This window comes from Bacillus rossius, chromosome 10, assembly GCF_032445375.1.
Source record: "Bacillus rossius redtenbacheri isolate Brsri chromosome 10, Brsri_v3, whole genome shotgun sequence".
NCBI lineage: Eukaryota > Metazoa > Arthropoda > Insecta > Phasmatodea > Bacillidae > Bacillus > Bacillus rossius.
This window is the reverse complement of record NC_086337.1, coordinates 27,092,622-27,107,777: the sequence shown is the minus strand read 5'-3', so window position 1 is coordinate 27,107,777 and position 15,156 is coordinate 27,092,622. Positions and strand designations below refer to the sequence as shown.

The following is a 15,156-nucleotide window of genomic DNA, read 5'->3' as shown; positions in this document are numbered from 1 at the left end:
TTGGTTTATTCTGGAAAGGGGGGGGGGGGGGGGGGGGAACAGTGGCATGCTTCTCCTCCTTCCCTGAACGAACCCTGAATAATTTTCATATTTTCTCCTAATTACTAATCATATTTTTCTAAACTTACTAACGTATTTTACTGCAGTGCTATAGATAATAAATAGGATGTTTTTGAACCACAAATAAAATGTACTAAATATTTCAATTATGAATTTACTAAAATTGTGTTAGAAAAATTAATTTGGCTCTCCCCTAATCCCCATTCTGGATCCGTCCAAGGGCCTTTAACTGTAATTACTTATGTGACGTAAAAAAAAATAGTGGGAGTCCAATTTTTTAAAACACACAAATACAGTAGAGTCCTGAAAGGGTGTCTGAGTTTGTGAAAATGCCGGGTTATCGGGAATGGGGTTAAAAAAGAATGAGTTTGAGTATTTCCTCAGAAAATACAGTCCTGTAATTGTATGTATGTATTGTTTGCTTGAGAGTACAACAGAGAATAAACTGCCCAAATACTGTTAAACAAAGGAAAAGTATGTACTTTATGAAGGCATAGAGCCTTGTTGACTACATGAAAATGAAAATTAATGAATACACAGCGTGCAGTAATTTACCTGATAAGATAAATCTCAGAAATATACTTTATAAAGGCATAAAGCTGTCTAATGAAAATTAACTAGCAGACTTTTCAAAAACTTTTTAAAGAAGTGTGTAATGTCCTCTGCACTCTGCGTTTTGCTGCTTCATCATGAAGGCGATGAAGGAACAGAAGTCCATTACCAATGCACCTTGTTCAAAATACTGAAAGGCAGTTTCAACAGCTTTTAGTCTATGTGATATTTTAGGAGCTTGTACGGTGGAGTCCTCAATGTCCAACGTCTTCATCATTTTCCGGCATTGTTTTATTAACTGTAACAGCAGCAACAATTTCTGCATCGGACATAATGTCTTCTTCAGTATCATTCTGGAACCACTGTTCAATGTCATTTTCATCGACTTCTGCACATCCAGGAACTCTTTTCAGGAGGTCGAGTAAGTTTAAATTTTCTGCATCATCATGTTCAACGAACACATTTCCCTCGTGATCAAGGAGTTTTTTCCAGGAATGAACTAGTGTTAATGAGACTCTTAACTCGTTCCAGGCATTCGCCACCCATCCAACAACATCCGATAGGTTAATTTTCTTTTTTCTTTAAATTCTGGTTAAGACCTTGACCATTATCGTTTGCAGAAAGAAGGCAGAATAGCAGCTTGCGCCTATATCTTTTCTTGAGACTTACCAAAACTCCTTGGTCCATTGGGTGGCATAATGATGTGACTATGGGTGGTAAAAACATTGCTAGTATGTCTCCATTTTTTAACTCTTCAATGTCTGGGTGCGAAAATGCTTTGTACAAAATCAGAATAGCCTTCCTTGGCAGGTTTTTAGATTTTAAAAACTGCTCCACTGACAAAACAAATGCTTCCTGGAACCATTCTTTGAAAATTGCACAGCTCATCCAGGCTTGTGACAGGTTTCGGTACCAGACTGAAAGTTTATCCATTTCAATGTGCTTAAACACACGTGGTTTCTTTGATTTTCCTATGAGACCAAGTTTTAATTTATGCTCACCTGTTGCATTACTGCATGCTAGGATTGTTACACTAATTAGCATGCCGTTCTCCTTTGTTTGGCGAAACCAACTGTAAAGTGTTTCATTTACCTCAATAAAGTCACTTCCCTTCATACTTTTCCTTTCTTTTCAATTTTTCTGTACACATTCTCTCAACACACCCTGACTCGATTTCCGTCCGCTTCTTCTTCCAGTCTCCAATCGTATTTTTGCCAACTCCCAAGTCCTTAACCTCTGCACCGACACTTTCTCCCGTATCCAGTGTCTTTAATGCCCGCAACTTTTGTTCTACGGACAAGTTCACTTTTTTTCTTTTAACGGGAGATGCCATTGCAGAGTACTGTCAGCACCCACGAACTGTGAAACGGTTCTGGACAGGACAGTACAGTATGCACAGTCATTCACATCGAGTTGCGCAACGCGGTTAAGAAATCAACTAACCCTAGCGCAGGCTGCAGGCAGACTGCACGGCAGAGCGCGGCCGGCGCCAGACACGTGGTGGAATGGGAGTGTGGCGCGAGACGAAGGAATGCGTGACCTTGAACGTTTTTTTTCCCCATGCCAGGGTGTGGCCGAGTTATCCGGACTGCCGGGTATCGAGTGCTGAGTTTTCGGGACTCTACTGTACTCGCAAATTTATTTTTATTGCTCTGAGTTGTGAAACACACTTATTGAAAATGAGTGTGTTGCAAATGTGCACTAAATAATAGCAGAAATTGTGTGTCATAGGCATTTCTTTAATAATATGCTATATTAATGAATAAACAGAATTTAATGAATAAGAAACATTAACACTTAAATCTACTGGCGGACAAGGTGAACAGCCGTAGTCCGCCCATAAACATCTGAACATGGCTGGCTCACGTGACGTCAAAGAACAGAATGTGCCACCATTGGGTGGATTAAAGACCCTTTAGTGTAAACAATTTTATACCACACAAATGTACTTTTTTTTAGGGATTATAAAATAAAATTTTAGGATGGCTACACCTGTGGCTCAAAAAATATTCTCCCCAACTACAATGAATTATAAATATTTTAGTTGTGAAAATTCACATTTTTTTTCTTTACATTATTCTGAGATATTTGTATTAACCATCCTTTTAGCCTTTGAACAAAAACAACTTAGTATTAAATAATAACCAAACTTTTGTATGAAAAAAATTCAGAGCACTATAATGTAATTTCTAGGGACTGTGAAAACACTTTGTATTGTACTAACAGGTTTTTTTTAATTAATGAGGTTTCACTGTACTTGCAAAATAAGTGTATTTTTTTCTTCTGGTGTTTTGTTTGATCCTTGTAGATATCTGCGACCATGCCAAAATTGGTAAAGTGCCGGATTTTATTTTTTAACTGCTTGTAACATTATGTGAAAGTTATAGTTTGTTGTATTGGGGCCGGTATGCATTGAATCTCACTTAGCAAGCATTAAAATATTTAAATGCTTAATCTGCATTTGTAATGTGTGAAGTACTTATAGTGTAAATAAGCAGGTGGATCTGGTCAATGTATCAAATATAGAAGTTATTGTTTCCTGGAGGATATCATTCCTTGAAGAAAAATTTATGAAACTCAAGTTGCGTTCTTGATAACGTATGACAATCTTGTAAATCAAGATGACATTTTAAGAAAGGTTTTAAAATTTTTACCCAACAAATTTTTTTTTTGTTTGTGAATTTACTGTGTTTACATAATAGTTTTTGGTAAACATACATACTGTATTGTCCCGAATATATGCGGGCTCGCACATATAAGTCATTGTGTTGCTTTTCATTTTTAAATTTGGGGAATAGATTCAGTACTTTTAAAAACATATAAAAAATAAATTGCTTGCAAATAATCAATGTACTTTGTGAAAACCTGCTGGTTACATGACTACACATCTTCAAACATAGTTTGTACACAAATTATTTTTAAGTTAGGGTTACACACCAGAATTACTCAAATATTTCTTTAAATGAAATTTTTAAACTTTGAACTTGGTGGTATAAACTTAACACTTGCAGTAACTATCATTGTCACCATCTTTGCAGCTCATGTTCTATTCACTGCTAAATGCACTTCCTTCTTTGCTGGCAACATTTACCTGGCGAACAAACAACTTGCAACTCGTCAATTTGTATGTTACAAATGTGTTATTCATGTCAAGAATAATCAACGTTGTAAAATTAAAAAATAAAAATTCCGAAATGCAGGGTAAAATAGACATTTTTTTAAGGTATATAATGTATATATTGTTTTCATACTATTTATAAAATGCCTGTATAAAAATTGGGTGTGCATTTTTCTTCATAAATTTAAGGAAAAAATTTCCATCTTATATTAAGGACAATACGGTAATATGTAAACAAAGTGTTGTTTGAGTGGATTGTGTATGTAAAGTGTAAGCACAATAGATGACAGGTGCTACATAGACTAGTCTCTTGAAAACAGAACTTTGTAATTTTAAGCTAGATAGACTGCTATTCAAACTATTGCCCTTAACCTTTTTGGCATAATGAAATTAAGAGGTGTTGCAAAAAAACTTGATTAAATAAATTTAGAAGTACCGTAGGCCAAACAAATTTGGATTACAGATCAGTGAGATCAACAACCTATAAATTTGAAATCATATAGTTGCTCACACTTCAAATTTTTTATTGGCAGAACCCGAAGTAGAAAATTAAATTTTTTTTTGTAGTGTAAATTCTTGGTGTGTACTATCTAGTGCATTGACACCAATCTGAACACTTTCAAAATCAGTCTTTTATAATTAATGCTGTACAATTTTTCAAATACTCCACAGAGATGCAGCATACTATTTTTTAAATTGGCGCTTAAAAAAAAAATTGGAACCGATATGCTGCAATCTTAACAAATTAAACTTTATTTTTCTCCCCCACATTATTCCTGTGCTTACTTTGTCTTGTAATCTCCTAAAATGATTACAGTGTTTTATCGCTTAATGGTCGCACGCGCGTAATCGTCGCAACCATATTTTAGGCTGTCAAAATTGGGATAAAAAAACTTCTCTTGTAAACGTCGCATAATGTTTTTGGTCCCGCTAGTATATGCCGAGCGCTTTGTGTAGGTATTTTTTCCATATAAAACGATGTATTTTAAAGTAGAAATCTAATATTTATTCGGTCATTACCACTTACCTAATAAATTAACGGAAAAATACAAAGTTGTTTGACGTGTAAATTTTCTTATAAAGACGTTTTTAAACGTTATTTCCTTTATCTGATTGCGTCGCCGCTTTGTAGGTATAATATAAAATTTGTTTCAGTCATTACAACTTATTTATTTAATTAACGGAAATACAAAGTTGTCTGACACGTAAATTTTCTTTTAAAGACGTTTTTAAACTGTATTTCCTTTATCTGATTGTGTTACCGCGGCGTACCGCTTACAAAAATGTAGCCAGCGAATCATTCATGTTTGGTTATGTTGCTTCCCGTATAGAGCGCGCGCATGTAGTCGAATATCGATATCTCGCCGATTGGATGCAATGCGCGCTATCTGTCCGGCGCCGAGTTAACTACATTTGATAGCCCGCATTCTTTCGTGGCAAGTGTGTACTACGACATGTTAGTTCATGTCAGATTCAAGTGGCTTGCGTTCGCGTTACAGTTTTGGTTTTTCTATTTAAAGTTGTTTGAAGAAAGGTTTTTGTTTAAGGAATTATTAATATTGATTGTTTGGCGTTCTCTTGTATACTCCACCTTTTTTTAAATAAACATACTTTCCATGAACAAGTTTTGTTTTTATGAATAACTTTACCTAACAAAATTTTTTTTTTCCACATAATGGTCGCACCCCTACTTTTCAAACTTGATTTTAGAATAAAATGTGCGACGATTATACGAGAAAACACGGTATTCATTGCATCACAATTTTCACATCCCAGGTGAGAGAATTCAGTGTGTTATAGCATTATTTAGTGACAGGAATTTATGCTGACACTGACTCAGTGTTTCTGTTGCTTTGATGCTAAGATGTTTACAAAACTTGTATGTACTATGTATATGTGTAAAGTTCAGTAAAAAAAAATACTGATTAAACATCTTCAGTTATGGGTCGAATTGTGATAAAAGGTAATGTGTAAGTAATGAATATGTGAATTACCTTAGGTTATCTTAATGTTCATGCATTTGTAGGCATTACCTTAAAAATAGAACAGATTTTATAATAGTCAAAAAGTCCAGTTTTATCTAATAATAATTTCTAGCAGCCTAGTAATCAAGTAATTGATATGTTGTAAGAAGATTCACATTCATACTTTTGCTCTGAAGCCTTGTATTTGATTCTGATCCCAGTTAAAAATTTAAAAAAGTGTAGATTTCAATGGACTGGTAAAATTATACAAAAATTCTCTTCTGTACCTTTATTTTTGTATTTTGTAACAAAATTATTTTACATTCAATAAAAATAATTATTTTGGTTTTTATGGATTTTATGTAATTTTTACAAATGGAAGGAAATAGGGTTCAAAAGGATAGCCCTATTAATTTATTGAAATGTCTTTATTCTATTAAAATTTACATCAATTTAATGCCTTTGAAATAATTCCTGATTTCTACAAATTTTGCCCTTTGTGTCTACCCACTACAACTATCACTAGTCACTTGCGTGCACTGTGTTGCTAACTCCACTTCCTCTTCGCCCACAAAGTCGCCGCACACTGTTTTCACCAACCAATACTTGCCGGCAACACTGCCAAAACTCCGAGTCCAGTATCGCTCCGGGCACTCGCCAGTCTGGCCACCAGCCTCTCGGCTGAACTCCACTCTTTCTCTCTCGCCCCTCTCTGAACTTGCACGCCCTCCCTGAAAGCGTGCCGTCAGTCGCGTTGTGCAAGAGCATGTTGGCTGTATTTGTCGAGAGAACAATTAATTTTTACAAACTCCCAGTCACATTTGGTTTCAAGCATGTTATGCTGCATGAATTAATGTGATTACTGATGGGCGTACCAGGCTATTGGCAGCACTGCTTCGTTAAGATTTTAGTAACTTAAATCAGGGGTCTCCAAACTATGGCTAACGAACACCACCAACCCGACCGGACAAGCCCGATAGTTTTACACTATGTCGGTGTGATGAGCTAGCTAGGTGCTGGCCCTTGGGACTTGGTGGAGGAGTCAGTGTGGCCCTCAGGCTAAAAAAAAGATTGGATACCCCCGACGTAACTGGTTAAAAATGCCATAATGCACTCTTAATTTGTTTTATTTTTACAACTAGATATTGATGGAACCAGGACAAAAAAATGTAAGGTTTAGTCAATTTCTTTCCAGGAAATTGTGAAAAAAAAAAATGAGTTGGTGAATGTAAATGGCCATATCAGAAATGGTGTACATACTAACTGGAGTCTTAAGAGGTCCACATAGTTGGTTGCCCTTGCATAAGAAGAAGATCTTGGTCATAATGTTCGCTGCAATGTTGAAGGCCGTATCACTTCAATATGTACCGGCCAAGCTTCGTTTCCTGGGCCTTTTTTTTTTTTGCTATCGGGAACTTGTTTGCTGGCCTGCTTCACTGAGAGAAAACAGGATACATCTCTCAGTACGTACATAATTGCTAAGTAATTTGGAATCGAGCAATATAATACATAATGGCAAAATATTAATTGCTTTAAGGAGGGTGATTGGAGTGGAGGTTTCTTAATTCTAAAAATAATCTGTAATTTCTGCCAACAAAAAGAAAGAATTTGACAGTAAACAGCAGACAAAGTGATTCTAACACACACACCCCCCTCCCCCTTCAACAATCCCCACTCACCAACTCCTCCAAAATAAAATTGAGCTCCTGATTACTTCAGATGAAAGCTGTAATATTACTGATAAATTCTCAGTGTCTGTACTCTAGTGTTTTCACAAAAGCTTGTTGGTAAAACAAAGACTGCATGGTACAAATTAGCCCACTATGTTTTAAGTTTTTTGTAATTGGCCCTTACTGGCAATATTGACGTACCATAAATGTGTATCCTACCATGGCTGTTAATGGCACATGCCATGTTTATTCCAATTTCTTGTATAATTTCATGATTGCTTTTACATTTTATGTTACATCATGTTTGCAACATTAAGTCACACAAGTGTTAACAGCTTGCAAATAAGGTTCAGTAACAATCTAGTAGACCTGTGTGAAGCTTCGACTAAGTGAATCAATTGAAGCTCTTTTTACATGCTTTATATTATCTTCACCTGTATGTTTGTTTGTCTGTCCATCTGTAACTCTTTCGACTAAGAGTGAGTGGCTCATCACTGTAAAATGTTCCACCAATTTCATTATGTTCGTTAGCCGAGCGGTCTAAGACGCGCGACTTCTGTGACGTCAGCTTTCGGATTCAGCGATCGTGGGTTCTACTCCCGGCCACGCCGAAAATTTTATTTATTTTTTTTTTTTTTCGGTAAATTCTAAGATTATATCCATACATCTAACTGTAAATGATTCGGAGAGACTTTACCATTTCTTTGTGACGTTGCAACTCCAAATAGTTATCTTAGATGGTAATAGGTAGTGTCGGTAACTCATTTCCCTATGATAATTATACATAAATATAGTTTAAAAAACTAAAAATACATGCTTTTAAAGAATATCAAACTAAAAAGTTAAAAATAAATATAGTTTAAAAAACTAAAGAAACATGCTTTTAAAGATTATCAAACTAAAAAGTTAAAAATAATTTTAAAATTTAATTTATGACAATAGTATATAAGCAATACTAGTATAAATGAGAAAAAAGCATGGGGCGCTTAATATACAAAAAATATGGCACAAAGCGCCTCAAGCTTTTTTCTCATTTATACTAGTATTGCTTATATACTATTGTCATAAATTAAATTTTAAAATTATTTTTAACTTTTTAGTTTGATAATCTTTAAAAGCATGTTTCTTTAGTTTTTTAAACTACATTTTTAGTATTTGATTTGACTTTACCACAAAATTTACTAGTCTTTATTTGAAGCTTCAGTTGTAATGCAAAGCTTCACATCAGATGTGAAGCTTCAGGTTTTTTGCAAAACTTAAAAAAATATTGAAAACCTAATAATCACTCATGAAAATATTTAGTTCTTTTTTTTTTAATTTTTGTTACTTAGTAAAATAGTCACTCTGTTTGCTTTTATTAATGCTCAAAATTAATATTATGCATGGTTATTTTATAATTTTTATTGAATGATGTTATATATATAGCCAAATTTGTTAATCATTTTATCTGTTGAACATTACAAATGTTAAACAATTTTTTTTTACTTCAATCCTGTTTTTTTTATAATAATTGTAATACAGTTTCACATTAAACAATATTTGCAATTTGATTTGACTTGCAAATATTTTAAACATTCAATTTGATATTCACTTTTTATCAAAAATCTAGTATTCATATAGGCTTAATGTCTTAGTAACAACATTTTTGACTAAACAACAAATGCGGAAGAATTTTGTTTTACAGGAAAAGCTTTTAATTGATAGAAATATCAAAACATTATATACCATGTTGGGTTCGTGCAGTTTCTCTTAATTATTTTTTAGGGCAATTTCTGTGAATGCTTTTCTATATAAGCACTGCATGTTCACCATTTAAAATATTTCTTTGACTTTTTGCATTGTTTGCTGACTGGAAGATTTAAATCTTTTGCCCAGAAATGTATTCTATACGTCTTTTATAATCATGTTTACTATATATTTTTTCATAAAACTTGGGAATAGGGAGATAAAAGAAATTACAATGCTGATCTTTTAAGTAGGCTTTTGATTAATTATCAAAAATTTAAGTTTTCGATTTAACATACAAAATTTTGCTACAAAAGCAATCTTTGCATAAAGCTGAAAATCTTTTTTCTTCAAATTAAATTAACATTGAAACTTAACTGTGCAATCAATTTTAAAATACTGTATTTATTAACCATTTTTATGAAAGAAACTTGTCAGTTTTTTTCTTTAATGTAAATAATATTTTCAGAAATCATTTTGCTAATGTTCTGAGAACTATTATTTATATTCGTGTTTTATTTGAATGGATGTTATAGTTTTTAATCCAGATATTTAATTATTACTTTAAAATTTACCAAAACATTTTAAGCTTGAATTGGAACAAGCCTTATATCTAGGCAACCGGTAGGTCTTTGTTTACAAACAGGTTGCGTTCACCGATATTACAGGCGTTTGTGGTCATGTTATGAACTTTATTTATCTACATTTTAATTTTGAGAGTTATGGGTTATTGAGGTCATGAACTACTGCACTTTCAAAAAATCCGTCTACCGTAGTTTTGATCCGTTGTGGTTGACGCGAGCTTTAAAGAGGATGGTTTCGTTGTAATTCGAGACTTGCTTCACTCTTCCGCGCAGGGGTCAGGCGAAGCTATAAAGGTTCTGCCGGTAGGGGCTCTCGTGTAGTCTGTGGCATCATGGCGGTCGCTACGCACCGTCTGTGCGGGAAGCTGTGCAGTATTTTAGTAGTTTTAGAATTATTATTGACATTTGTAACAGCCAGAACAGCCCCAATCGTTAACTCTGTTTCAGTTCTTCGCGAAAGTGTAGTGACGAACGTCAACAACGAGGAGTTTTATAAATGTTTACTGTTGCTTGTAGGTCAGAATTTTTACAGTGGAATGAAGGTTAAACCGGCAGCGAATTTTTTGGAAAAAGGCAGTGAGTGCGGCAATGAAAGTGAAAAGGAAAAATACTCGTCTAGTACAGTTTGGGCCAACACAACAGTGGCCCATGTGGCATTGTGGATTCCGTTGACATCCAAAGTGTTTGCTAAGGGTTGTGTTTACATTTGTGCGAGTGAGTCAAATATGCCAGGTACGTTCGGTGGCGAAGTAATCAAATGGCTGTATCAGGGTGAAAACGTGGCATTTAGGACTACAAGCGGCGACGTGAAGACTCGTTTACTTAAAGAAAATGACCCCATTGATGGCAATTTCGTGGAGCATTGGTAAGTACCATAAACACATGCTACTTTTATTATAATACAAGGTTTTGAAGAAAGTTTGTCATGCTCGGAGGCCTATTTTTGTGCGGGTTTTGTTTATTTAGTACTGAACTAGAATTTTCAGTGATCATTTTGTGACATTGCGTATCATGTCACATAGCAAAGATTTTTATTCAAAGCAGAGAATGTTCCTGAAACGTAAGGGTGTTGGATAACCCAGGGCCCGCGGAAGTTTTTGCCCACCCTCTTGGATAGTGGTAAACTACTCTTAATTGTGTCACGAATATTCTGCTAATTAAATCGTAATCAAACATGAAAACGTTCTAGCAAAATGTGATTTTTATAAATTAGTGTACTTACGTTAGATATGAAGACGACGTGATGTCCTATTGTTTGTACTTGTCTTCTATCATCTCAGGATGCATTTCTTGCTCACCAAAAGCAAGGTAGTGCTCTTTTGCTTGTGCAAAAAACCTAATGACCTTGCTGTTTACAAGACGTTAAGTTTATTTTAATAGATCCCTATAGTTGTTAACATTGATTTACTGAGCATAATGTTTGCGAATTATAGTAGAATATTTTAAATTACGTACACAGGTATGATCACTGTTTTGTGCTTGTGTAGTAAGCTCGTCTCGTCTAAAAATATCAATGATAAAAATGCGATATTTTAGAAGCATTTTTAGGCCTGGAGCTTCCATCTTATTTTGATTGAATTATGGTGTAAAGTATTAAAAGTATTTAAAACATGCAAAGGGGTTGTCAGTCATACATAACATTACCGGAATCCGAGTGTAAAATTGTTACATAAATTACATAGATAAAGTTTGTAATATTACAGCTATACTTTACCCTGTCTCGGTTGTAATGATACGTTTTATATTAAAATAATTCTTGCTTCCCAGTTTTTCACGTATGCAGGTGTGTTTTATTCCCGGGGGGGAGGGGGATAACATTAAGAAAAAATGTGTGCATGTAGTTCACGCGCGACAGAAGTGTAACTTCTTGCTTATTAGGTATAGCTAGAGATAAATTATTAGTATTTTTATTGAACAAGAGATGATAATGGTGAACAGTAAGGATGCGGGTATGATCTCAAATAAAAGAAATGCCTTTTTTTGCCCTGTACTCTCGCATCCGTTTACTAGCACTTTTTCACGCCTCTTTTGGCGTTTGCCTTTGATAATACCACTTATCTGCATCTAGTTTTTTTTTATTGTTTTTAAGCATGATGTTAAATCACCATCTCCAGCTGAACAAAATGAAAGAACAGAAAAACATTTCAAACGAACATGTAAATTATAAAGACTATCTCACAAGTCTTGTCATTTTGACATTTCAAATCACAATGTTCACAAACCAATAATAATTTACATAGCTAACCTCTTGAGTCTATGGCGTTTTTCAAATTTTCAATCACACTATTCACTTAACAAAGAATTGTACTTCTAAAGTTAATTGCACAAATAAATAACTCTTGTCCACCGTAATTAATAAATTGTAAATACTTTAAATAAAATTAATTATATGGTAGAGTTAAACGTTAGCCGTTACGAAAACTAAGGAGTAGACAAATGCAAGTAGCGTTACGAGAATTCCGTAGCATCACTGCTGCGTCATTTTGACCTCTCCCCTGCCGTCTCCCTACCGGCCGTTACAACTAGCATATAGCGTGCTCTACGCTCCTCTGCTGTCTTCCCATTCGACCGCTAGTGCATGCGTTGGAGTGGCGTCGCCGCTGACGCACTCTCCTCCTCTGCCGGGTTCCCCCACCGTGTTTACCTTACCATTCCCCTCGTGCGATCGGAATTTTCTTAACGCTCGAAAATTAAAGCTGCCTCGGCAAAAAAAAGTTTCGTTTCAAAAGTGCGATTTAAAGAATGCGCACTTTAATGAATAGAAATGTTAATAGTGAATGGTGTGTCACTCGGTTGTGGCCCGCTGGTATGTCTTGCTGACTGACCGCTCCTCTCGTTTGTGTTCGCATTGTGTTCGACATTACCATTGAATATGTATAATTATACATGTACATATACATATTCAATGATACTACCAAAGTGTGGATTTAGGCATCGAGGACGCACTAACAGAGCCAAGAGGTTGGATGTGGATACTAATAACATATTATATGGGTATATGGGAAGCCTAAGATGTCCATCAAGTTCTGTCCCTGCCCGATTACACCCGAACAATTCACTTTTGGCCAACCTCGGGTATATATATATATATATATATATATATATATATTTTCTCTGTTTATTTTAATGTAGCTATACTAACCTAACCAACCGTCCATAGTGTTTTAAAGTGTTTTTTTTAATGTAGCTAACCTAACCGACCACTTTTAATATTTGAATTCATTTTTTCCCTGAGCAAAAATAAAACAAAATCCCGACGTTGGCCGAAGGTGAATTGTTCGGGTGTAATCGGGAATGGCATTACTTGATGTGCATCTTAGGTCTCCCTAATAATACACTGCTCTTGCAGACTAGTTACTTGATCGGGCAACGCCATCGCCGGGCAAGCCGCAACTGCTACTGTAGCATGCCTGGTGGTCCGACTGCCCGGACCTAGCATCGGACAGGGGGCTATTGGAGAGTCCCCAGGCCGCGAACTACCTCTGCTTATGAAGTGTGAGCGAGTCTTTTCAGCACTCGCCAGTGATGTGCAACATCTAACCTCGGTAACGAGCAAATTCCTGTGTTCTCATACTGCAAATAAACTTACAATACGAAACTCAGACACGAAATTTAACGTAGAATTCTTTAAAAAAATAATGCCGAGCGTGATAAATTTACGCTTATCGTGTTTCTAACTACTTTTTTTTTTTTTTACGCTGATCAAGCGTATTTTTGCAACCGCTGTTAGAATTCCTTGCGGGAGCAGCTACGTCGACGAACGAATCATTCGATTTTCAGAGCGAAAGGTTGAACAATGTAGTGAATCGGCTCCGATAACACCGAAAAATGCACGGAAAAAAAAGTTACCAAACCCTTGTTTTGGACCTGTTTGTGAATTTTATTAAAATAATGCTCATCTTTTTACAAATCATCAAACCTTTAATACTACTGAAGTTTCCCTTTGGCTTTGTAAACTTTGATTCGTGATATCCGCCGCAGATGACAGCACCGTGGTTACACGTAATTTCCTTTGCACGCGACTTCTGTCACAATCACTAAATTACTTCTTCCAGTTGCCATATACCGAGAGCTGAGATGTTACACATCGGTATAGGATATTGTGGATAATATTTGGGGGGGGGGGGGGGGGGGTGTTTGCAGCCGGGGATCGAACCCACGCTGTGCTTAGAGCGAATCATGAAATAACGTGGGGGAAATAAAGTGAACGAGATTCGGAGACATGGGTTCGGATACCAGCGGAATCGCTTATATATACAACTGTTCTGCCTGCCCGGAGTCATCGTCAAAACAAAATAGAATTCGTAGCGCAGTTAATATACGGTAATACTTTTTATTTATATATTTGTCGAATGAATGAATAAATGCCATGGAGGTGGAAATGGATCATGATTTATCACCGCGCGGGAGTTTGACCACGCCCTTCACGCTCAATATCTCGAGCAGACACTGATATTTAGCCTGTCATAACGGTGAATAATAATAGTTTATAATCCCGCGTTCTCTCCTGATGGGGATGAATCTTAAATACTGCTTTTATCGTTCCGCACTTGATCTGTGCGAATTTTGTGAATTTCAGATATATATTGATTTAACACTTTAGTATTTGTATTCTATTAGATTAAAAATAATTAACCTTCGAAATAACAAATATTATATTTTTATTTACGTATTTATTTTATTTATGCATTTATTAAGCGTTGGCCAACATACATAGTTCAAAATAGGCTGGCGCTATACAAGTATAAAACAAATACAAACAACATAAATATAGATATGAATTAAAGGAAGAAGAATCATCAAATGTAAAGTTTAAACGCGAATACAAATGAAATTTACATTTAAAATACGGAAATTAAATAATTTATATTACTTGCTCGCATTTAGGTAAAAAAAAAAAGAAAAAAAAAACACATGCTACTGTAGTAAACCGATAATACTTATTTTATGAGGATTAATGAAAGAATCGAACGATTGGTACAAGCAACACAACGCATAAGCAATTTATATGACAGTGGTGAGGTGAATATCTTATACTTTATTTGGCTGTTGGCTTGGAATTTCAGGGACGTGCCTATTCTTTCCTCTATACAGTCATATATTGAAGGGGGGAAAAATCCCTTTCGGCACAGCCTACAGGCGTAGGTAGATTTCGAAGTACCTGTTTCTTCTGGAAATATTTTGGAAACTTCAGTAAACTCTTGGAACGTTTTAAGAACTTACTGTAAATAACATCTTATATGTTCGCCAATATAAAAAAAAATATTAAATATTTTCTCATGCCATGCAGCGAAAGTATTTTGAATGTTTTAACTCAGTGCATCCAGCATTGAATGTCTTAACGAATTTCATATGCCTACTAAGATAGATGGGTCATTATTGCAAAAAGGGAATATATTATGTCACTAAAGCAGCACTAAAAAGAAACAATACATACACTCTTAATTAATTGATTCTAAATCACAGGAACTAAAACCATTACT

The 15,156-nt window shown here is 35.2% G+C and overlaps 1 protein-coding gene across 1 annotated transcript in view; it reads left to right on the top strand.

The window, feature by feature from the left end:
- The first annotated feature begins 9,980 nt into the window (after window positions 1–9,980).
- Window positions 9,981–15,156, top strand: part of LOC134535876 (unextended protein) — a 154,067-nt gene continuing 148,891 nt past the window's right edge. Inside the window, exon 1 of the mRNA XM_063375220.1 lies at window positions 9,981–10,538. Coding sequence (XP_063231290.1) covers window positions 10,006–10,538 — 533 coding nt within the window. The 5' untranslated portion in view covers window positions 9,981–10,005. The remainder of the gene's footprint in view (window positions 10,539–15,156) is intronic.